The sequence below is a fragment of the Gadus morhua genome, chromosome 21, assembly GCF_902167405.1.
Source record: "Gadus morhua chromosome 21, gadMor3.0, whole genome shotgun sequence".
In the NCBI taxonomy this organism is placed as follows: domain Eukaryota; kingdom Metazoa; phylum Chordata; class Actinopteri; order Gadiformes; family Gadidae; genus Gadus; species Gadus morhua.
Genome location: NC_044068.1, coordinates 9,530,519 through 9,554,710, shown reverse-complemented (window position 1 = coordinate 9,554,710; position 24,192 = coordinate 9,530,519). Strand labels below are relative to the sequence as shown.

At 45.9% G+C, this 24,192-nt stretch overlaps 1 protein-coding gene across 10 annotated transcripts; it reads left to right on the top strand.

Moving 5' to 3' along the window:
* Positions 1-129: 129 nt before the first annotated feature.
* Positions 130-24,127, top strand: map7b (microtubule-associated protein 7b). 10 transcript variants are annotated; one of them, XM_030346038.1, is made up of 20 exons: positions 130-235; positions 8,638-8,784; positions 9,392-9,469; positions 9,734-9,897; positions 10,449-10,566; positions 11,639-11,740; positions 12,263-12,373; positions 12,880-12,975; positions 14,210-14,329; positions 16,032-16,174; positions 17,871-18,010; positions 18,561-18,838; positions 19,236-19,389; positions 20,147-20,318; positions 20,505-20,609; positions 20,688-20,738; positions 20,829-20,862; positions 21,083-21,206; positions 21,695-21,870; positions 22,020-24,127. In XM_030346038.1, exons 1-20 carry the CDS (start codon positions 190-192, stop codon positions 22,028-22,030), a joined length of 2,370 nt encoding a protein of 789 aa, XP_030201898.1. In that variant the 5' UTR covers positions 130-189; the 3' UTR covers positions 22,031-24,127. The 10 variants fall into 10 exon arrangements, with proteins under 10 accessions (XP_030201898.1, XP_030201897.1, XP_030201896.1 ...); XM_030346037.1 differs by having other exon boundaries at positions 17,868-18,010; XM_030346036.1 differs by having other exon boundaries at positions 16,008-16,174.
* The last annotated feature ends 65 nt before the right edge of the window (positions 24,128-24,192 follow it).

The following is a 24,192-nucleotide window of genomic DNA, read 5'->3' as shown; positions in this document are numbered from 1 at the left end:
GCCAGTAAATGAAGCTATAGTGTACTGTCCTAAGGTGCACTGCACACGTCCACAAAAATAGAAACTGTGCGTTCACATTCTACCATCTAGTCCCCCACCTGTCCGCGGGGAGGCGCCAGAATTCCCGGAACCATTCCTACGTCCACTCGATTTCCTACTGCTAATCCATCTCAGCTCACGTCAGGAGAAATGGCGGACCTGGACGGCAGCGACGCATCTCCTGCCGAATCCCAAGGTGAGTTGTTATCAGCATTAAAGTTGACTTGACGAACTATTGTGGATGGTATAAGCTCGGGACAAATAAGGTCAACATTGTCACAGTAGAAGGTGTTTTTTTCTTTTTTCATTCGCTTTGAATCCTTACCAGAAGTTGAGGTTAGGTGTAAGGAGCGCAAACCGGGTCACGGGAATAGGATTAACTCACAACCTAGTCCCTGGTGGTTTATATTTAGTGATTCAACCTTGTTTTTCGAGTCTGTTGATAAAAGTTTGTCTTGTTTAGCATTGTTTTTATTGGGATTTCTGTAGATGACGCCGTCAGTAGACACCTGTTGCTGACATTTTTCCAGCTTTACAAAACGCCCCTAGGGCTTCAAATTCATCGGGTTGGACTGACGTGACAGGTGAATGTGTGTACAAAGGGTCCAGAAGCTTCTCTAGAACGCTGAAATTACAAAAGGTGTTACAGACACGCAATAGTAATACACCCAAACATGCCGTAGGCTGGCCTACTTTGCCAACGTATCAACACCCTAATCGCTGTCCTATAGGTCAGAGAAGGGAGAGGGAAAATGTACTTTGGAACGAGGAGTGTAAAACGAAAGGAAGGAAGTTATTCGTGTCCATTTCTTTGTGGATTGTGAAACAAGTTGCCCACACTGATGAGATCAACTGTGATGAACGAATAGTCTGTATGGGAGTGTTAATGTCTGTGGGCAGGTTCTAAAAGTGACAACTTAATTACATTAATTAGGCAAACATGCCATTGGTGCAACGTTATGCTATTGCGGCGAGAAGATGTAATCCTGTAAATAGTACCCGCACACGTAATTTGTTCTGGATTTCTTTAGGTGAAGTGTGTGTGTGTGTGTGTGTGTGTGTGTGTGTGTGTGTGTGTGTGTGTGTGTGTGTGTGTGTGTGTGTGTGTGTGTGTGTGTGAAGGGCGTGGAGCCAAGACTATCGGGTTAAAGTCTCTAGCGTAGGATTACAGTATTACTCCATAGACTACTGTGGGAACAAAGATTGGCTGACTGTTTTTGTGAATGTGTGTAGTCCTAGAATGGCTTCTGCAATGAGTTGTGGAAAAAACATTCATGAAAGCCCTGGGCTTTCCTTGGTTTTATATGAAGATTCAAATTCAAGTGTGGATTATATAAAATGTATTTTTGTAAAATGTAAAATGTATCACTCTGCTATCCGCAATGCCAGGGCTACCCAATGCTTGATATTTCTGCAATGCAGCATCCTCAAGCCCATTTGTGAATGCAAAACATTCAATGTACACTTTCAAAGTGATGCAAGGCATCGCTATGCACTCATGCATTGCAACCACAACTGCACACAATGTGCATAAAGAAAGCTAGTTTTATAGTGGTCCTGTGTGTGCTGTGGGGGGGGGGGGCATAAGCTGCCATAGAGTCTGCCAAATCTCTCTCTCTCTCTCTCTCTCTCTCTCTCTCTCTCTCTTAAACTGAGAGTTCAGCACATCTCCTTGCCTCCATCTCTATACGTACACCTCTTCCTCCCCCCCACATACACACACAAGCAAATTGACTAAACAATGCTGGGAATGAGCCTCTGCAGTGTTGACACCACTAAAAGTGGGTGGAGTCGGAAGCCACCTCTCCTGTGAACAAACACTTTATACAGACACTAGCAGAAGCTAGACCTGTTTAGTTTGCTGTGCGTGTGTGTGTGTGTGTGTGGGGTAGTACACGCGTGTCTGTCAATGCATTGTGGTAACTGCTGGCTTAGACTCTCTGCATCAAGGTCGCTCGCTCACTCCCTCACAGAGTCTCTGACATCATTGGTCCACGTGCGGCTGTCATCAGGGTTACCCTTCCTGGTATCGCATCTCTCCCTTTCGTTATCTCCACTAAATATTTAAATCGGCTGCGTCTGTGTGTCCTGCCTGCACCCTTACAGCCAGTAGCATCAAGTCAGTTTTTGTCAGAGTTTGCATTCGCAGACCGAGGGATCGTAGATCGAGCTCAGTTTAAACCCAGGGCAAAGAAAAGACCTGTAGTTTTACCAGTGTTTAGGAGAAAGATTAGGAATAGTGTCCCTTGAATTGAGTGAGAGATTTATTTGGGGACTGAAGGACAGCAGTCGCACTTCCACTCCAGTTATCAGGATTACAGTTTTTTCATCTTGCACCAGGGCTCATCATCCTGCAAGTCTCTCGCCCTCTCCTTCTCTCTCTCTTGCTGTTTCACTCTGTACCTCCCTCTCTCTCTCTCACCACCACAGTCAGTATGGATACGGCACAGTGAGTTGCTCCTTTTTTGTTTGTTTTGTCTCTCTTCTTTCGTTCTCCCGCTTTTCAATACTCCAATTTCATAATTCTTCTCTCTCCTTCTCTCTGCCCCTCCTTCAAACACATCCTTATTGACTTCCATCATTGTTAGTGTTCTCTACTGCCTCTCCCTCTATCTCTCCTTCCGCTATCTCTCTTCCTCTATTGCGCTCTCTCTCTCTCTCTCCCACTCGCCACACTGTCGTAGGCTGACAAGTAGCGGCCGTGTTAGCATTGCAGCTAGCGTTAGCTGTTGCACAGCCAAGTCACTGCTGCTGAGGATAGAGCCAGGCTGTTTGTGGGGGGGGGGGAGGGAGGAGGTAGTGGTGGTGGTCGGGGGGATAACCTGCAGAGAAAGAGAGAGAGAGAGATACCACCTTGCAACCCACACCAGTGTCATCCTCCAGCACTGTCCTCCAGTGACCTGCCTCCATCGTACCCCCCTACCGACACTACGGGGTGGAATGGACTGGACTAGGTGACACAGTTAGTCAGCACGCTAGTGGGTTAGCGACAGGGGCAGGTGATGCCCGACAGTAAAGGACAAGTAACGGGAGGAGGAGGAGGAAAAGGAGGAAGTGGTGGATGTCCACGGGGCAAAAGCACACTGAGGAAGGGAGCCAGCCGCTCAGCCATCCCTTCCCTCTTCACCATCAGGGAGGAAGAGGAGGGAAAGAAGCAGCGTGGGGCTCGCAGAAGGAGGAAAAAAGGTAGAGGAGATTGAGTGGATGTGGGTTGGCATTGCCGTCCTGGCTCGTAGTGTGGTTTGTATGCATGGAGATTTATGTCGTTGCTGTGTGTGTGTGGCTGGCAGACATGCTGGCAACTAAGGTCTCTGGGAAATGGATGAACAAACAACTTTCCAAAGTTGCCCAGAGAGAGTTATTGTAATTTCTATTTTAAATCGATGAACCATGTGAAAATTCAAGAGAATTTTTTCAATGTTGCTCGACTTGTACAAAGTGGTAATTGCAAACACCATTGAGGGCATCCATTTGCCTTCAGGGAGCTCTGTTGACGTTCGTAGTGACAAGCAACTGTCTTGTCCAATTGTGTTGGCTTGTGGAAAGTGTCTGACACCCTGCAAGGGAGAGAGATGGGATTCACCCTCCCTGATGTGTGTGGGTGTTTGTGTGGCTGTATTGCATGGCTATGCACAGCTGTCACTCAGCAATTATTTGTGTGACTGTGTCATTTCTTGGTTGTAAGCCATTGTTATTCTTATTTATGTATTTTTAAGATGGAGGCAAAAAGTTTTGTTTTCAGACAAAGTTCATGTTCAGTCCTAATTAGTTATGGATTATTTCTTGGCAGACCGGTTAGTGTCTGGTCCTCCTGTCTGGCCTGAAATTCGATGAGGATCAATAAACTGAGCAGGGAGTTATTGGTGGTACAGCCGGTTTGGTGCTGTTACACAGGAACATCGATGTCTTTCGGTCTTGGCTCTCAGACAACCTTCTTGGGTTAATCCTTATGGGCAAAAAACACCAGCTTTGATACAATCCTTAATAAAGTTGTTGATTTGGGCATGGCTGTGTCAACTCGCCCATCATAAGATGCAAATGCTCTCCTGGCATGTAGAAATTTCCCCTTCATCTCCCTAACTTTTTCCATCACCAGGCTGAACCAGAGTTCAAGGCTCATGTTATTGCTTTGGACCGTTACAGTCCCATCTAGTGTTCCCAGGGGGCATGAACACAGAAGTATGCCTAGCACTTTAAACATGAATAATGGAGAGCATTGGAGACTAAAGACAGGATAGATACGGAAGTCTCATGCCAAAGCTCCATTAAATGTTTTTATTTATTTATTCATAATAATCAGTGGCAGCTGCCGTTTTCATAATCTTAATTATGCAATGTTTTATCCCCAAAGCATCAAACTTAAGGTCAATGTAGTTCATCCCAGGCTCAGGGTGCCCGTGTGTCTACTGAAATTGTCCAAGGCTAGTCTTTGATTAGACTTGGGCTAACATGCTCTTACCTTTACGCTGTTTACCTGTTAGCCAGGACGAGGGCGCCTCCCATGGGGTCTAGAAGGAAGAGACACCCCTGCTTTTGGCCACTAGCCTTCACCGGCTGGAGCTTAGCGTTTAGCTTAGCATTAGCGCCAGCTAATCCTCTCAGGGCGCAGGATAGGCATGAAGCAACCCCCCCACCGCTGTGTTAGCCTGCTACCCATAGGCCAGTGCAACCCGGCGCTAATCGCTAACTCTGAACATTTAATCTGACTGCCGCTGGTACTACATGGGACACACACACACACACGCACACGCACACGCACACACACACACACACACACACACACACACACACACACACACACACACACACACTTTAGAAATAGGAGAGGGTTGGGCAGATTAAAGAGTCACTCTCGACACTGTCCCATTCTCTATCTGTGTGTCTCTCTCTTTCTCTTTCAAATAAACACATTCCCAGGGTAAAGGAAGGGACAGGCTGGTTGGAGTTGAAGAGAAGCCACAGATTGGACGAAATACAAAAACCAGTTTCAACAACATTTGGGGACACGAGACAGATTTCACCGCTCTTGTCTCTCTCGATCTGGTTTCCCTTTCACTTTGGAGTCCCTTGGCACTGCTGGAGGCTATCTCCTTCTTCTGTGGCGTGTGATCTTCCACACTATGGATTCCCTACTGGACTTTATCTTCCCCTGGGGAGGATGCCGCTAGTGGGCACCATGTTTGATATGGACCCACCAATCTGACCAATCGGAGGGGACTGCGACCCCCCCCCCCCCCCCCCCCCCCCGCTTGGAATCATGTCACGATTTAAGTGTCCAGGTAACGGCTTAAAACAATACGATTTATCGTTTTTACGACCATTGATTATTCAAACTTTGCTACAACACTATAACAAATTAAATTAAAAGCAGACTCTGTGAATTTTTTCTATTAGTAATAGTTAGTGTAGCCTGGTAAACTATAACCTCAAATCCACTGTTTGATTTGGTCAGTGACTACGTGATCAGCTAACACTGCGGTACTTTGTCCTGCAGTATATTGGGGTTGTTTGGACGCCCTGTCATAAACCAACAATATGCATAATCTATTTGCATAATATGTATATTAGATCTAGACCGAATTATGAAACAACAAATGAAGTGTTTGACAGACGGAGGGGTTACTGGTGCACCAAGCTGGAGGAGTGAGGTGCGACAAGGGTGTTTAGGGGTCATCCAGTAGCCGAACAGTGGGGCACTTTCCACACTGCCACCCCAGATAACAGATGTAGAGATCGGGCAGTACATTGGAAGGTGGCTGCTTCCATCCTCATCTCCTTTAGTGGCGTCAGTTTTGGCGTGTCTTTGAGCCACACCGCACCTCAAACTGCTCCATGCAAGCTGGAGGTCACCTTGAATGGTCGACCCCTGTGGTCGACATAGTTTGGACTGCCGGTAACATCAATGTCAGGTTGAACGTAACCATCACTCTTTTACACACTTAAGTGATTATGGGTGGGTTTCTCGTGGCTATGAATCATAAGGCAGTTCGTTCGTGTATGGACATCTATGAGATCTTTAAAGGGGACCTATTATGCTTTTCGACTTTTATGACCTATAAACGTTGTTATAATGATTGATATTCATGTTTAACCATGCACAAAAAACTATGTAGATTTTCAGGAAAATCTTCCTCTCATCTGGGTGCTTTCAGCCTTCTCTGTCAATGCTCGGTTTCGTCCTTCTCCGCCCCCTCGCCCCCCTCCTGCCAACCCAACTCCGTTGTGTTGGGTTACCTTCCTTGAAGCGCGCGAGCGGGCAGATTTGACCAGGCATATGGGGGCGCAGCAGGAGTGCCTCTACGTCTACGTAGATGATTTCCCGGAAATGTGAACAAGTGAATCGCAAACGTTGTCCCGAGTGTTTAGCGCTCTGCACAGCCACCCCAGACTGTCAGCAGGGAATACGTCAAAATGCATGTACGTCATTATTTGACACTTTAGTATGGTTAAACATGACTATCAATCATTATAACAACGTTTATAGGTCATAAAAGTCGAAAAAGCATAATAGGTCCCCTTTAAAATCAAATTATTATATCTTTGCTAAAATTGATCATCAGATATCCATCTATAGCTTATGACCGCAATCTCATAAATTTGCCATCTTATAATTTTCCAAACATCCTCAATGTTGAGGGACCTGAGATGTCACTGTTTGTCTCAATATTTACACACCATCCTTCCTGCTGGGCTATTATCCAAACTTCCTAAAGGTTATACCACCCTGTGTTCCCCTTCAGCTGGTTCCATTCAAAAACACCTCAACCCTGGAATAGTTCTGTCAAGATAAATGCACTGATATCTGGAACGTTATCATAATAATTTAACCCTGATGATATAATGGAAGAATGCAGTAACCTTCACAGAATTAACTAAAGGCATTCAAAAATGCCTTTAGTATTATTCTAAACTAATCTCATGGTCTAACTACATCATCGCTCGATACATTGTATGTTCATGCAATAAGCTTTGGTTTATTTGTGTTTCTTTGCATGTATTTGTATTGCTTTGATAAATGTTGTTATGTGCAGCTGTTCATTATTAAAGGCCCTTGCTGAAGGATATACCTGCGGTAAAGATGACCAATAATTCTCAAAATAAGTTTCAAAGAGAGCCGCAAAGAGCCAGAGCAGAATAATTGGGCCTACTGACAATAAGATGTATGTTCATTAGGTTGACAAAGGGGCCCAGTGTGCCTCCTTCCAAAGATGGTAATGATTATCTTTAAGAAAGATGAGTCTGCAGATATTGTCTCTATTGTTGTCCTGGGTAAACATAAAACCGGTTTCATTGAAGCGACACTATGGGCTGGATGTAAAATGGTGTAATATGTGGTTGCCATTGCAATAGGAATGCAGATATGGGTGAAATGCTAATCTGGGTCACAAGATCTGTCACTGTTTTATTATTTGAGTTTTTTCTAGGACAGTCTGGTGTCTGTGGGGACGGTCCTTCCTCTGTCACCCAAGATGCATTAGCCACTGAATTTATCTTGGGTTACTGGAGATGTATGGGGTCAAATATATATACTCTGATACTGCTGTTCTAATGTTGGCCAGTGCATGCAGCTGTAATGAGATCAACGTCAGTGTTAATGGGAATAATTGCCCAAATGTGCTGAGTCATCTTTGGGCGCAGAGTGCGTTTATCAAGTGGTTTTGTATGAGCTGTCAGGACTCAGTGGACCGTATTGAGCTACATGAGGTTATATAAAGAAGCAGGACCGGCTAAGGGCAAAATGACACTTGTTATTTCAAATATTACTTTAACAAAATAAAAAAGGCAAAAACACTCTTTGCTAGTTAAGTTTAAATTGTTGGTTTTAATTATTGTGTGTTGATAACTGTTTCTACCATCCCTAACACAAGATGGTTGTTGTGTTTATTATATACTGACTGACCTTTTGAAAGAAATATACAGCCAAGGCATCTTTTGTCATTACCATACACCTCTCAAATGTGTTCAGTTATTATGATGTTTTATATAGTTTTGCATTTGCATGTGTATTGGTATGATGCCAAAAATAATGACTGTACTAACTCGTATTCAAACAATTAGTTATGCAGGGGGGATGTATTGTATTCTATCAATCTGTTGCGGTTCTCAATTCTGTTAAGCCTCCATTAAGACTTCTGACTCGTGTGTGTGTGTGTCAGTCTGTGTCTGGGTTTTACTACAAATAAATTGTACACATCCTGGTGTCTGCAAACGAGAGTACCAGCTTTCTTTCTTTCATTTGTGTGTGTTTGCGTGTGCGTGTTCTTCCTGGAAACCTCTCCAGCTATCCCAATTATCCCAATGTCTTCATACATAAATGTAACACCTTGGATCTCTCTGTCTCCGTCTGTCTCCTCTCTGCTCCCTGCTGACTCTCATCTCTCCTGTCTTTCTGTCTGCTGCCTGTCTGTTCCTCTCTTTCTGTCTCTCTGTCTTTATTGATCTCTCTCTCTCTCTCTCTCTCTCTCTCTCTCTCTCTCTCTCTCTCTCTCTCTCTCTCTCTCTCTCTCTCTCTCTCTCTCTCTCTCTCTCTCTCTCTCTCTCTCTCTCTCTCTCTCTCTCTCTCTCTCTCTCTTCTCCCCCCCCCCCCCCTCCCTGCAGCGTCTTCCTCCCAGGGCACAGCGGAGGAGGGCGCAGCGTCCTCCACCTCCAGGGGGATCTCCTCCGTCTCGGGCCAGACGTACACCGTCACCCTCAGCACGGCCGGCAGCAGCAGCAGCCCCCAGGGCAGCACGGCCTACAGAGCAGGTGGGCTCCCCACACAGCAGCCCTTCCTTCAGAGTGGCTCTCAGAGTTAGTTGGACCTGGTCACAATCCAAGAGCGTTTGATTTGGATAGCGTTCAATCAGAGCAACCGTCTCAAAGGGCTTCACGGGCCATTATACATGACACCCCTTCCACCTAGCCCCCACAAGGTGCATGCTCCCATGATTATCAAGGGAGAAACCACTAGAAGGAACGCAGAGGGGGGGGTCGTCTCGAGATGGTTGTTTAGTATGCTCTGTGTTATCGGTTATAGACTTTGATTGGTGTTTCATTGTTGTTAATTAAAGATACCGTTATTGGCCTGTCCCAACTATTAATACATTTGATGATCATTTGGTGTATGATTTAACCATAATGATAACGCAAACAACCCCATAGGCTCTCAGTTTGACTTATTGAACTAGATCCATTCATAAGCATATCATGACGTAGTGTATATATTTATGTTTTGATATTCTGTGCAGATGGCCCCTAACATAATTTTCGTTCAGCCTTGATTTAATCAAATCCCATTCATGGCCATTGCACGAGTGATTGAGTGGAATCGTTTCATTGCCTCACCCGTTTCCCTTTGTGTTACGCTGTGCAGACTCTCTGCTTTACAACAAGATCGATGAGAGACAGAAGCTGGCCCGAGAACGCCGCGAACTGCAAGAGAAGCAAAATGGTGTGTATTCTGCACGTGTCTGTTTTAGTGTGTCTTTGTGTGAGAGTTTAGGCAAGGTTGTATGACCTCCAGCTTTGGCAGCGGTTAATTCTACACAAACCAGTTTGTGTATCTTTTTGTTTATTGAATAAACCTCCTTGAATGCCTTTTGATAGCTGTGGTCATTCTTGACTAACTTCATTCAACTCCATAGAACCTCTGCATATGTTCTTAATGTGTGTGTGTGTGTGTGTGCGTGTGTTTGTGTGCGTGTGTGTGTTTCAGCACTGCGGGAGGCCGAGTGGCAGGAGCGCGAGGAGCGCGCCCGGCAGCAGTACGAGAAGCACCTGGAGGAGAGGAGGAGACGGCAGGAGGAGCAGAGGTACAAGGAGGACAAGAGACGCATCGCCGTGGAGGAGAAACGGCGGAAGAAGTTAGAGGAAGATCAGGTGTGTGTGTGTGTGTGTGTGTGTGTGTGTGTGTGTGTGTGTGTGTGTGTGTGTGTGTGTGTGTGTGTGTGTGTGTGTGTGTGTGTGTGTGTGTGTGTGTGTAAGTCTGTGTTACGTACCAACGTTTGTGTTGGAAACAGATGTCACCATCTGTAAAATCATTATACAGCCTTGTTAAAGTCGTTCGTCAATACAATTGATCAATTGGTTAGCAATCATTTTTGCCTAAAATATGTTTCAAATCATTTTTAACACATATCCAGTGGTCACAAATAGCACGGCTACTTTGTACACTGTTAAATGTTGAAATGTTATTAAAGTTATGAGGTTTTGTATTTGAAACCGTATTGACCTTTGTGGGCTGGATTACGTTCAGCACATAATAGCTGGCTGAACTGGTTTCCACCACGTCACTACTGTAACGTATCCTCCATCCTGCTGGTGATCTCATCCAGACCCCGCGGTCACATCATAGTTACACTGGAGGATCAATATTGAATAACGTTTCCTTTATGGAGGCCGTAAAGTGATGTGGGGTTATTATGGGATAGGCTCGCCATGAGGCGGTGATCCGCCGCACCTCGGAGCGGAGTCAGAGGACCAGACCCAAGCCCAACCGCTGGTCCTGGGGGGGGGCCCTGCCCACACACACACCCAGCACGCACGCAGGTAACACACACACACACACACACACACGCACACACGCACACACGCACACGCGCACACACACACACACACACGCACGCTGGTACTACACATACATATATAGACATGCACACACACACATCCAGCACGCAGGCCGGTACTACACACACAAACACACAAAAGTAATACACACATGTAATACATGTAGTATTACTTTACACACACATGCACACAGGTGATGCACACAGGTGATACACACACACACAGGTAATGCATGTAGTATTACCTATGTGCACACACACACAAGCACACAGTTGATGCACACAGGTGATACACACACACACACACACAGGTAATACACACAGATGATACACGCGTGCAAACACACTCAGTTACTACACAGACATACAAACGTGCATGCAAACAAAAACACACACACACACACACACATGCAGGCACTCATGCAGATAAACGCACACAAATGCACCATGTGCACGCAAACACACGCCTATAGCACACACATAAAACAAATCAACAAAACACACCTGAAGGCACCTATTGAGGCACCTATGAGATGCATTGCAGTGTAGTGTAGCATTAAACACACCTGCTTTCTCTCTATAATGAACTCTTACTGGCTGTTTTCACCCTACCGGGCACCGGTGCTGTTTTACTACTGCTGTTTATTTAGGCTTTGACTGTCATGGTTAAAAAATGCAAATAATGTGTTATGAATGGAAACCGGTCAGGTTGCCAGTCCCTCACGCATATGTGTGTTGTCCTTTTGTAGTTTTGTGTTGCTCTGTGCCAGTTTTTCTCTTTGTTGTTGTTTGTACAGTGAGTTGCACTTCCCTGGTAATGCTGACTCACACCCTTCTCCACCTCTCTCTATCTCATACTCTCACTGGCATTTCCTGAATATTTGTTGTACTTTAGGCTAGTTCTACCTTTTGGAACCAATTCTGTTTTTTTATTCTTTCCCCGCCAAGGTTTCCCTCACCACCGCACACCAATGTTTGTTCAGTGATTTGATTTTGTTCTCATTCTCCTATCTGTCTCTCTCTCCTCCCCTCCCTCTTCCTGGCTCCTGGTCCAGGATTTGTCGAGTCAGCTTTCCTATATCAACTTGACCTTGCAGGGCTGGAGCACTTGCAGGGTGCTTACAGTCACTCGCGCAGATATGGAATGGCCTCACAATGTGAATATATAAACACGTTAGCCAGCGGTTAGCCGACTAGTTTGCTAGCTGTAGAAGCTGGCTTTACCATTGCCGTCCAGTTGGTGTTTTTCGTTCAGTGGTTTGTGTAGCATGCAGTGTGTGAATACTTGTGTTAATATTGAACGATGCATAGATAACATAGAATCAAGTTGTCCCTAATTCCCCAGGTCCTTTATTAGTCCTAAGAAATCGCTGCATTTTCCCCATCTAACAAGAAACACAGCTCATAGAACAGATAACACACTAACTCTTTCTTTCTTTCTTTCTTTCTTTCTTTCTTTCTTTCTTTCTTTCTTTCTTTCTTTCTTTCTTTCTTTCTTTCTTTCTTTCTTTCTTTCTTTCTTTCTTTCTTTCTTTCTTCCCCCCCCCCCCCCCTACCAGCACCTACCTCTTTGCCTCCACCTCTCAAACTGCCTCAGCCTCCACCTCACTCTCTCTTTGTCCGTGCCCCTCAGGTCGTGTGAACCTAAGTCCCTGTTGTGTTTGTGGTGTGTTGTGTAGATTCAGACAGGCGGGCGGTCTCCACCATGAATCTGTCAAAGCACATGGACCCCATCATAACGAAGCGCCTGTCCCACTCATCCGCCACACTGATGCACTCGCCAGACAGAGGTGAGAAACATGGGAAGGACACTAGTCTGACCCAAGCCAAAGGTACTGTGTTTTTATCCGCAGTGTGGGTTCATTCTTCTAACTTGTTGCTATCATTAAAGGTTCAGTGTGTAGGGATGAGTGGCTAAGCAGACTTTGCAGACATGGAATATAATGTTATTACATATTTTTTAATTGGTGTAAAGAAGTCAGCTGAAAATAAGAATTGATTGTGTTTTCGGCACCTTAGAATGAATATGACTGTTATCTCCCTTGGTATGACGCTGATAGGACTTATATTCATGTGAATTATGTAGAGCACCTGATCAAATATTAATATAATTGTTATAATTATATCTACAAATTTATATATTCAGGGTTCCATGTCCTGTCAAATGAATATAACTCATAAAAATATAGAATTGAGTCACCATGGAACAACGGATTTGTCTCCTTCAGTGTTTCAGTAGCCTGCGTGTTGTGAATACCAGTGTGTTCTGTTTGGCCGTCTCGTCTGTCACTCACAGCCTTGCGAACGAGGACAGCCTCCACTCCTGTCCTTAGCAGCTCTCAATCCAAACTCCGCCTCCACCAGGGGAAGATCACCCACAACAGAAACACAGGTTTTGCCTGGGAAGCTTTTGGTCGAAGATGTCATCCACATTAGCCTCATCATCACTCATAACCAACTCTGAATCATTAGTCAAACGATAACAGCGGAAAACGTTTACATCACAAATGTGTTGCAAACGTGGAGCTATCGTTTGCGGAGATGGCGTTGTGTTGGAAAACACGAGTGCACAAGCCATTTTATTTCCTGGGCATGCCATACTGTACACACTTTAAGGGACATGAACTAAGAAAATAAAGTAGGGATGTCATTAGTTATTAGTCGATCCATACGTGCCAACATGCTGAATAATGAATTTCGGTTCCTTCATAATAAGATTTCTTATTCATGATTTTTTGATAATCTGGAATTCCCTTTTCTGTGCATGGTATAAAGGTCATTCATTGTTTTGCATTACCAGGTTTAGGGTTAGATTGTGAATGTCTTGAGAGAGCTGTGCATGCCTCTGTTAGAATGTCGTTCCCCGGGCTCCAGCATGACCCCTTTCTCTAATCCTCTTGGTTAATCTTTAGTTTTTTTTGGGAACGCTTTGCTCTGTTTGTAATATCCTGATCACCCAAAATTTTTTGCTTCGAAACCACTCTGAATCCATGATATAATATTGATATTACGTAGATGTTGACATGTTGCTACAGTTGAACACTACCACATTTTATGACATTTTAAGACATTTTAAGTATTAAATAAATAAAACATACATCATAATACATTTGAAATATACCACAGTACTAAGTTGTCAGGCATAGCACCCAAACATGAATAAGAGATAAATGTCAGCAGAACAGGTGACATTTACCTTTACCACAGGCCTAAACTGAATGGTAGGGCGTGTTTGGTGTTTTGTCGGACACCGCTGGCATGGTGTCCATTGTGTTATTTGACTGCACTCCTCCTCCTCCTCCTCCTGTTTGTATCTGACGTGGTCTGAGGTCTAACTCGGGCTGTTTGCTCATGGCTGTGGTGATCATGCAGACTGCATGCAGCTGTGAATGTGGCCCGGCCCGTTCATGGCGAGCGGCATGGCATGTGCCTTGGCAGCTATCTATTATCTATTATTTCTGCATGGTCTGCTGAGAGGCACATGTATAAGTTATAGAAGTGCTTCTTCAAATACTTATCAAAATGTGTGTGTGTGTGTGTGTGTGTGTGTGTGTGTGTGTGTGTGTGTGTGTGTGTGTGTGTGTGTGTGTGTGTGTGTGTGTGTGTGTGTGTGTGTGTGTGTGTAGGTCTCCGTCACATGCCTCTGTCGCCATGGGAGAACATGATGGTGAACCGCCTGCAGCAGCCCACACACTCCTACCTGGCACGCAGCCGCAGCACAGCCAGCCTGGCCAAGGAGCTAACAGGTAACACACAAACACACACAACCTCACACGCACAATCCTCTTAACAGACCCCTGTCGTTTTCCTTTCTACCTGTCAAAAGATGCTTTTTCTAGAGCCATGACAAAGGCATGTTCATTGAAACTGTGAATCACCTTAGCTGAAACTTGTGTTGTAGTAGAGATGGTACGCGTGCAAGAATGTGTACTTTGAACTTTTGAAACCAGAGAAACCTGGAGTCTGGGTGATCAGACTAAGCCTGATTTAAAAAGCATTACGCTGACTTGTACTTAAGTTACCAGCCTGTATCTGGAACATATAGGGTGTAAACGCACGCACGCACGCACGCACACACCCACCCACACACACTCCGTCTTACACAACCTTAAATCAGAGGCCTAAACAAGTGAACTGTTAAGGAAGTTTTCCCCCTTTTTGGGGCGCCTTCTCCCCCTGCTGTTACCATAGCAACTGTGCAAGGTGCCCAATGGCAATTGACAACGTTCACACAGTCGATGTCGATGCAGGGTTGCATGCTGGAAATAACGTAACCTGCACTGCAGACCATCATGCAACCAACGGTGGCCTTAAAAAACTAAGATAAATCCATGTCGGACATTTTATGCAATGTAAATGTATTATTTAATCTAGGACAGTCATGGTTACCTCCAACAGTCTAGGCCATAGCGTTGGCTTTGTGTGATGGAGATGATCATGGAACCACTGTGGTTTGACAGTTGGCTGTGAGACAGAACTGCTGGCTCTTTCTCTCTTTCTCTGTCGCCCCAGCATCTCTGACCCATTTCCACTTTTCGAGCCATGTTTTGTCTGCCCTCTGCCTTTGGCCAGCAACACGTGCTCTTTCGCGCATTCATACCCCATGTTGGATAAACATGTGCTCTTTAGTGCACGTGTGTTTCTCTGCATGCTCAAAGCTTTATCTTGCTGTGTGGATTGTTATGTTTACCACTGTCTGTTATGGTCACTCTCTACTCCAACCTCCTTTTTTTCTATGGGAAGGGATTTAACCGTAACAATGGTTCTCTATTCAAAAAGCTCAAAGACTAGTTTGTTGAACTCTGTCTAAGAAGTGAAAGAGACATGCCCCAAATGCTAAGTGTGGGCCCGTATCCGGGGGCAGCCAAAGATGTTGTTTATTTAAAGGCACAGATTATCAACGATATTTGATGCATGGTTTTAACTTAGGTTTTAAATTAATACTACGGTTTTCGAGATACACCTAGTAGTCTTTCATCCAGCATATTTTCCCAAATACTTTCTAATTTTCCTCTAGATCTGCACCTCTCAGTCATATCAAAAACTCTAGTGGTGTTGCACGTATCCCCCAATAACAAACACTCAACAAGATTTCAATTAACTCTAATGATCTTTCTGTCTTTCCTCCCGATTTCCTCCTTTCATCTTTCCCGTCCCTTTCCTGTCAACCTTCCAAATCCCGCCCCTCTTTTCCTTCTGCTATTTCTGCTAATCATCCATCTAAATACCCTCTATTCCTCCATCCTGCTCCCCCATCCTTCATACCTCCATTCTGCTCCTCATCCGTGCATCCTCCTCCCTGTTCACACTCTTATCCATCATTGGTCTGCATTAACCCTCATACTCCCATCCTGGAAAATGCCTCACGGAAACCCCCGTCTCCCGCCGCTCCCCGACCTCCTTCCCGTGTCCGTAACCCCCCAGCCCTGCCTGTGTGTCCCCGCTCAGTGTCCTGCCAGCCCACGGGCCCCATGTCCTTCAGGGCCCTGCAGGCCCAGCCACTGCCCCACTGCCGCAGCCACGACCGCAACCTCAGCCGCGGGACGCCCCCCTGTCCGCCCTTCTGCAAGAGGAACCTCGGCGCCATGCAGGTAAATTGATGTGTGGACGGATGTATGCTCTCGTCAGCCTGGAAAAGGCCAGCTTTGTTCAGCTTTGCTCCTTTTTCATCCCCAGGTGTGATGGTAATTTCCTGAATTTTCCGTCTGGGATCAATTAAGAATGTTGGATGAATTTAAGAAGCTATCCTATTTTTAGATTGTAAGTCATTAAATGCAACCCACCCTACTGGGACATCACAGACTGTGTTAAATAGGGTCAGAGTCGTAGCGGGAGATTGCTGCGTTTGAATTATTATTACATTTTCAGTTTCCTAAGATCCACCCAAGCACCAAGGTGGTTTTTCTGCCTATACTATTGTTTTAATGTGGTTTCAATGCGATTGCATAATCAGGGAGGGAGAGAGAGAGAGAGAAGTGCACCAAAGATTAGCATAGCTAACGATATTCAGAACCACACTCTTCACTGTCGCTATCAAGGCTCCCTTCAGGTGTGGGAACAGCTTCCTTCCTTTGGCGGAAACACAGAACCTGGAGCCGCTAGGTATAATTTGTGATTGCCTGAAACGGAGCGAGAACAAGACAAGCGTGTCACAAAATGGCTGCCGCAGATGGAGCGACGAATATGGGCTCACCTGCACGACCTTCTTACTTTCTTACTACTTGTACAATCCGTCTGATAGCCTGCCCCAGACAGAGGCAAGCGTGTGGGAGCGAAAGTGTGGCCAATGTTTAGTTTCCCTTCAAACATATCCTTGAGTTTTCCTCAAAACTTGATGTGTAGCATTAAAGCATTGCCTTCAAACAGCCATATTTCATCAAGGGATGCTTGGTCATGCAGTTTTCGTTTTTTTCCCAATCTGTTCTGTTTTGGGACATGCTGATGAGTGTGGACATGGTCGTCCATCTCCCAATGCGCCGCTCGCTCCCTTTGCTAGACAGGCCATCTGTCCTGCCAGTGTATTACAGCTTATACCATTAAGGTATTTAAAAGAGGACATCTCGTAAGCTACGACATCACCCCGTGTGTCCTTTCACACATAAACACACACATATGCACGCATACCCACACCTACAAGACAGTGAAAGTACACCACCACTCCTTAATGACACATACTCTGTCCTATTGTCACTGGTGTCCAATCCCCTCAACATGAGGCCCAACTAGATGTCTGTCAAGTGGAAGAGTGTTGTATTGCTGTGGTGCCTGATCTATGCAAGGATGTTTAACAATTGATTTCAGTCTTTATGATCGTTTATGATCCCTGTTGTCTTGGACGTCGGCAAGGGTTTTGGCATGAGCTGGCAGCCTGGGAGACAGAAGTCACTCCAGTGCTCAGGTCATAGAGAGGATGGTCAGCTAATCCGGGCACAAGCAACTCTATCCTAGCTGTTGGCAAGGCACCTGCACTTTGTCAACAAATATGGACTCGGACATGTAAAGTAGACGCTTGCTCCTGCACACAACAGCGTCATCCTTCTGTTGATATAGTAATGTTTACTGCCGTCAGTAATTGTCACCGTACAGTGTCAAGGGAGGCTATTCTTTGCCTGGAAACAAAATGAATAAATATGGAAAATTTTAAAGATGTGTATATGATCTATATGACATGTATATTTGGACGTGTATTGGTACACGGTAGCATAACATTTTATTGTTTTGTCATTTTTACAATTGTCTCCTCCCTTCTTCCTCTGTCCCTGTTCTGCCGCTGGTCGTTCGCAGCAGCACAAGGAGGGTGACTTCACCAGGAAGTCCTGGAGCAACCTGACTCTTCCGCTGGCTCCTACTCTGTCCGTGGCCCCTAGGAAACGCTCATCCTCCCCAGGGAAGAAGAAGAGTAAAGCCACGTCGCCCTCTCCTGTCAGGTAGGAGAATCACACACATGAAGGCCGGCCTACCTGATATCCAGCCAGCTTTTTTTTGTTTGCACTTCCATCTCACCCACGTCACCACCTGCTTTCCGACCGAATCGAAGGCCAATCCGCATGACTTTTTGCGGGCAGCTTTATTTTATTGGTATCGTGTTTGGTCGTTCCTGGAGTCGGTAGCTTCGCCTGTTCCGCCATTGTCAGTCAACACTAAAACCCTGCTGCCTGCCAATGAAGGTGCAGAGAGGACCGCCTCTTTGTGGCGTTCTCTCTCCTGATTGGATAAAGAGGGAACGGGATACCCTAAACATTTTATGCAGAGCGGAGAGATCGGGAGACCCATGCTACTGACCAAACACTGCAATGACAGCGATGACGGTTGGGATATAGAGCTATTTAGCGCTTATTTTTTTTATAGAACTCGCTAACAACGCCTTTTTAAACACTATCACTGTGTAATTTCATTTCTTCCTAATTTCAAAAATCAAATGCAGTGTGACTTGAAAAGACATTTGACATTTGTGAAATGTGTCCTCTCCCTAAACAGACCGCCACAGAAACCCATCGGCCGACCCCCGACCCCCAAACTCATCAAGTCCCCTGTGGCCGACGACCCCGGAAACATGCGTCCGGTGAAGCTGACCCCCGAGATCACCGTCGCCCCTCCCCTGACCTCCGCTGGAGGCGGGAAAGGAGGAGCGGAGGAGGCTGAGGGGGGGAACCGGCTGCTGAGCCCACCCCAGCCTCGGCCTCAGCCGGTGGGCCAGAACAGAAGCAGCCCGGAGCAGGCTCCAACAGCACCGCCTCCAGTCACATCCAGCCCTGGTCGGTTCCTCACCAGTCGCCTCCTTCTGAGCCACAGCTTCTGAACATAACATTGGTCATTTAACTTAACATTGGTCATTTGACTTAACATTGGTCATTTGACTTAACATTGGTCATTTGACTTAACATTGTTATTTAAGTACCATTAATCATTCATAGTCTCATAGTTCTTTCAATTCTCTGTCTCATTTTTCTTATGGGATAGATTGCTAGATTAAACTTTTAACCAATAAAAGAACAAAACAAAGCAATGAAAATAACGAATCGGAACCGTAGATGATTCAGAATAATGACACCCGAGTGGAAAGTGCGGAGAGGCTTTCCCGGTGGGCAGCGTGTCCCCCCAGACGACCTCTGACCTGCGTGTAACGGGCCCTGGTTGGTTGTGTCCCCTCAGAGGTGGCAGCGGGCAGCCCCGCCGCCCCCAGGGCCTCGGCGGGCACCACGGACCGGGAGGAGGCCAGCCGTATCCTGGCGGAGAACCGGCGGCTGGCCCGCGAGCAGCGGGAGAGGGAGGAGGAGCAGCGCCGCGAGCAGGAGGAGCAGCAGAGGTAATAATAATCATGGATTGAATTTATATAGCGCTTTTCTAGACACTCAAAGACGCTTTAAAGTGAAGGGGGGACCTCACTAACCACCACCAGTGTGTAGCACCCACTCTGGTGATGCACGGCAGCCAATCTGCGCCAGAACGCTCACCACACACCAGCTTGTGGTGGAGAGTGAGGGAATTAATGAGTCAGCCAATTATACAGGAGGATGATTAGGGGGCCAGATTGAATGAGCCGGGTTGGGCTAGGACAACGGGGAAACCCCTACTCTTTGCGATAAGTGCCCTGGGATCTTTTATGACCTCAGTAGGAGGTCGGAGGTGGAGGTCGCATGTGTTGTGGGATTTCAAACGTATTCCTGATTTAGTTTACCGCGACGCCAGTAACTAAGTTAAAGGAAATATTGAAAGTTGTTCCTGTTTACAACATGATTGCTATTATTTATCGTTTGCTTTATTGTTTGAGAATAACATCCATGCACAGTCCATTTGTAAAGCTCCACTCCGATGCGTATTTTATATCCATATAGTGTCACACAATTGTTTGTGTCACACGATTGTTTGTGTGATACTTTTTTGTATGCTGTGTGGGAAGACTGCTTCTAATCGAATATATACAAAAGATCCTCATAAAAACGGTTGCAACATTTTTCATAATCATTCCCTTCAGCCCAAAATAGGGTGCGAACCACCAGTCAAGGGTTCAGCTTTCTAGAAGGTGTGTGTGTGTGTGTGTGTGTGTGTGTCTTGCCTCCTAGACTTGCCACGGAGGAGATGACCCGTCGTAAGGCAGAGGAGCGGGCGCGGAGGGAGGAGGAGGAGCAGAAGCAGGCAGAGGAGAGGAAGCTGAAGGAGGAGGAGGAGGAGAGGTTAGGCGAGAAGGAGAGACTTCAGAAGGAGAAGGAGGAGGCGGAGAAACTCCAGAGACAGGTAGGAGCAAGAGCACACCGGAACTCAATGAACCTGGTTCCTCCTACAATGCTGTAGTTTGAAAAGTGTGTGTGTGTGTGTGTGTGTGTGTGTGTGTGTGTGTGTGTGTGTGTGTGTGTGTGTGTGTGTGTGTGTGTGTGTGTGTGTGTGTGTGTGTGTGTGTGTGTGTGTGTGTGTGTGTTATAGAGGGTGGAAGAGGAGGCGCGGCAGAAGGAGGAGGGGGAAAGACTGAAGCAGGAGAGGGACAAACGTTTCCAGAAAGAGGAAGCAGAGCGCAATGAGAGGAAAAAGGTACACAAACCTACACCAACACACCTCAATGTTATTCTCTATTGCTGTGAAATGACCCTTGTCTTTTCCTCCTTCCAGCGCCTCGAGGAGATCATGAAGAGAACGAGACGTTCAGATCCATCAGAGAAGGTGAGAAACCGCGATTCTATGGCAAAACGAGACGGCCATGTGTCACAGCACACTCAATCACTGACCCTTTGTTTGTCATTACCTTTCCAGAAAGTTACACCTCGGAGCAACGGAGGCGATGCAGGTAGCCACTTCCACCGCGGCTCTTAAAAACAGAGCTCCTGGCTCTCCTTTTGATTCTAGAACCATCACTGTACAAAAGGGTGTAACAAAAGTATAGTGTTAGTGCCGGTCGCATTTGTTGGCTTAGAACTAAACTATCTAAAGCACAAACATTTTATTTTGTTAGCAGTGTATTCTAAATAAGGTATTGATGTTGAGTTTGATTTGTTGCCTTTCCGCAGCAGTGAGCCCCTCCCCAGAGACGGCCCCCAGTGCTCAGCATCAAAACGGCAACGGCCACGCGGCCCCCAACTCCACTCCGGCCCCCCCTCCTGACACCAGCATCTCAACACCCCCTGACGGCAGGTAGGAGCAAAGACCGCTCAAACCCTGTTCTCTGAGGGATGGCCGTTCAGCACTTTTGTAGTAGATGCTGTGTGTACGTGATGAGGACTGGGACATGGGACATACTGCAGGGGATTTCACTGATTATCACACATGTAGAGCCACCAGATGACCCAACTACGCGGGCTCAGCCGATGGACGTATCGTCTGCTGCACAATGGATTGTGGGGCAGATTAACCAGAAAAGCATGCTGGCTTGCATACTTTGAAACGCAACCAGATGTAGTACAACATCCTGGTATTTTTGGCATACTGCCCTTCCCATACTATGTATGGGAAGGGCAGTATGTTCCCATACATAGTATGGGAACATAGTATGGGTACTCTTTTTCTGGACTACTAATAGTATGGGTATTAGAACGCAGGGAAGCTAGCTGCAGGAACTCAGAAAACAAATCGGGAGTTTAATCCACGCCCGATCTACTCCTCCCTCTGGTCCTCCCTGGCAGAGAGAACGGGGAGTTTGAGGAGGTGATCACGCTGCCCCCCGGCTCCAGGCAGCGGCCCCCCGGGGAGGAGCAGCAGCAGCCGCTTGAGGAGAGGGACCGTGTCATTGCCTTCAGGGAGAACGGCCTCCTCAAGCCTCTGGGCGGGAGGGACGACCTCACGGCCAAACAGGAGACAGGTCAGTGTGTGTCCTTCGTGGTACTCTGTGTCTTGCATTCACTCGGTGAGCGGAAGCTCTTTGGTTGAACGGTGACGCTTGTCCCACGATAATAACAATAATAGTGTCGGCTTCATCTAGTTCTTTGTCTCCTTCCTAAAATATTTTAGACGTTGCCTGAAGTGTGTGCACGGAGCTGGGCGAATGCACACACATAACAGAGCGGTCGGAAGGAGAGAGTGACGGCACACAAGAGACTGGAGTGGTGGTGGTGGGGTGGGGGGGGTTCTACCTTGAAATAAGGAGCGAGGGACCACCTCTAAGGCCACGCCCCCCAAGGTAATGAAGTCCCCCCCCCCCTCCACACACACACACACACACACACACACACACACACACACACACACACACACACACACACACACACACACACACACACACACACACACACACACACACACACACACACACACACACCTCTCTCCCCCTGCGTCCTGCTGATCTGAAGAGCACCGTAGCTGTCTCCCAAAGCTGGCATTCTCCAAAGAACTCTCCAAAACATCCCCAACAGAAGCTGACGGGATTCTCGTCCACCGCATACTTCATGCTTCCACTCCGGGAGTCGAGGAGGATCGTCTCTCCGTCTCCGACCACGACACTTAGTTTGCCTCCGGGCGCGCAGTGTGTGGGGTCTGTTTTGGTAGGACTCCATCACCGCTCCCCTCTGCTTCTGATGACCTGGTCGTGCCACCCCTGAAATAACAGCAGCAGCAGCATCGAAGATTCCCACCGTATATGTTGCAGTGGCTATGGCTGTGGGGGTGTGTGTTTATAACGTGTAATTCCTGTAAAATAAGATCATGAAAAGTCTTGATACTTTCTGTTGCTGTAGAGCGTAGCGCGACTTACGGAAGCAGCTGGAATTCCCTCTGTGCCCTAAGTATTATAAGGTTTCCCCGGTGTCAATGAAACCTCATAATTCTACCGATCATGCTTTTCTTTAGAAATAATAGGAATAGGAAATAAAGAATGGGGAGTGGCCTAGTCATTGATCGCAGTCCTTTGTGTTAATTTAAAATAATCCTATGTAATGAACTTGTAGCGGTTTGAGATGCTCCCGTTTACTGTAGTTTCTGCTGCTGTGTTTAGAAGATTTTAAAGAGTTGAGAGGTGGATTCAAAGAGAATTCTCTCTGCAAATAATTATATGGGAAGAACTGATTTGTATAGATTTATAACAATTGCTTTTAAGACCCCATTATTCCTTTTTCTTTGATTTAATGGTTCCTTTTCTTGTTTCCCCTTTAAAAACAAGGGCAGGTTGTTTTGCTTGTCCAAATTGGCAGTGTTCGAGGGCCGTGGTACTTAGGTTAAAAATACACTTTAAGGAAGGTCAATAAAGGGTGGTCTTCGTTTTATTTTTTTAAGAAGAAAACCATGCAAGGGTGAGATTAAAATAGTGAAACCTATGCATGCTCTCTGAAATGACCTATTAAAGAAGGAGGTGAGTTGATTGAGGATTAAATGCTGCTATTTTTGACCTTCCTTTGCCTTACCGCATTATCCCAAATGAGGCTAAGCGTGGACTTCGGCCCAAACTAGTCTTTAAAAACCAAGGGGTGAGAATAAAACATGTGGAATTGACCCTGGCTGCACGCTTACAGAATCCTGGACTAAATGCGTTTAGTTATTGTGGCTCCCGTTCTATAGAATGGCTTCAAAACCACTTTAATATAAAATTCATTGAAACCAGGATTGACTGGAATGTTATTGAAGAATTATGACTCTTGTCATCTCAATGGTATGGGGTGTACAAAGTCATTGGTACTTATTAAGCAATAATACTTGAAATGTAATTAGGCTTGTGTAGACATGTTTTACCGCAGATTTTAGAAGTGAGCCGAAAAGGATCCTGAGAATTAACGCTCAACTCCAGCCTCACCCCAGATCAGACCCATCGCTTCAAAAGCTTTGCACTTAAAACAGTTTTGTATCTTACAGTATAGCCCATTGAGTATTTAGAAACACTTGTTTATACTATCAATACATTGTAATAATACCTACTATACTGAAATGCAAGGTAATTAAGGTTATTTGGTTTAAAGTGGTTGAAATGCAGTAAATAAAATGTTTATTCTGCATCAGATTCATGAAGAGGAGCTTCTTAACCCTGAGGGTGGGGGATGCACACTGGAAATGCTTTAGTTTCTTAACTACTGTCCATAAAGAATCATTCCCAAACTGTGCTTTATTGCATGTTAATAAAGTATTTAAATTTGGTCGCGATTGATGCTATTTTCTTTTGGTTGTGTCGATAACCTCACCCCATTCGTAGAGCCCATTA

Bases quoted from the DNA above. Each gene is read 5' to 3' on its own strand.
- map7b (XM_030346035.1), top strand. From the start codon at position 190: ATGGCGGACCTGGACGGCAGCGACGCATCTCCTGCCGAATCCCAAG. The intron at 19,390-20,146 runs GTAATAATAATC...CTTGCCTCCTAG, and splicing joins GAGCAGGAGGAGCAGCAGAG to ACTTGCCACGGAGGAGATGA. The intron at 20,739-20,828 runs GTGAGAAACCGC...TTACCTTTCCAG, and splicing joins GTTCAGATCCATCAGAGAAG to AAAGTTACACCTCGGAGCAA.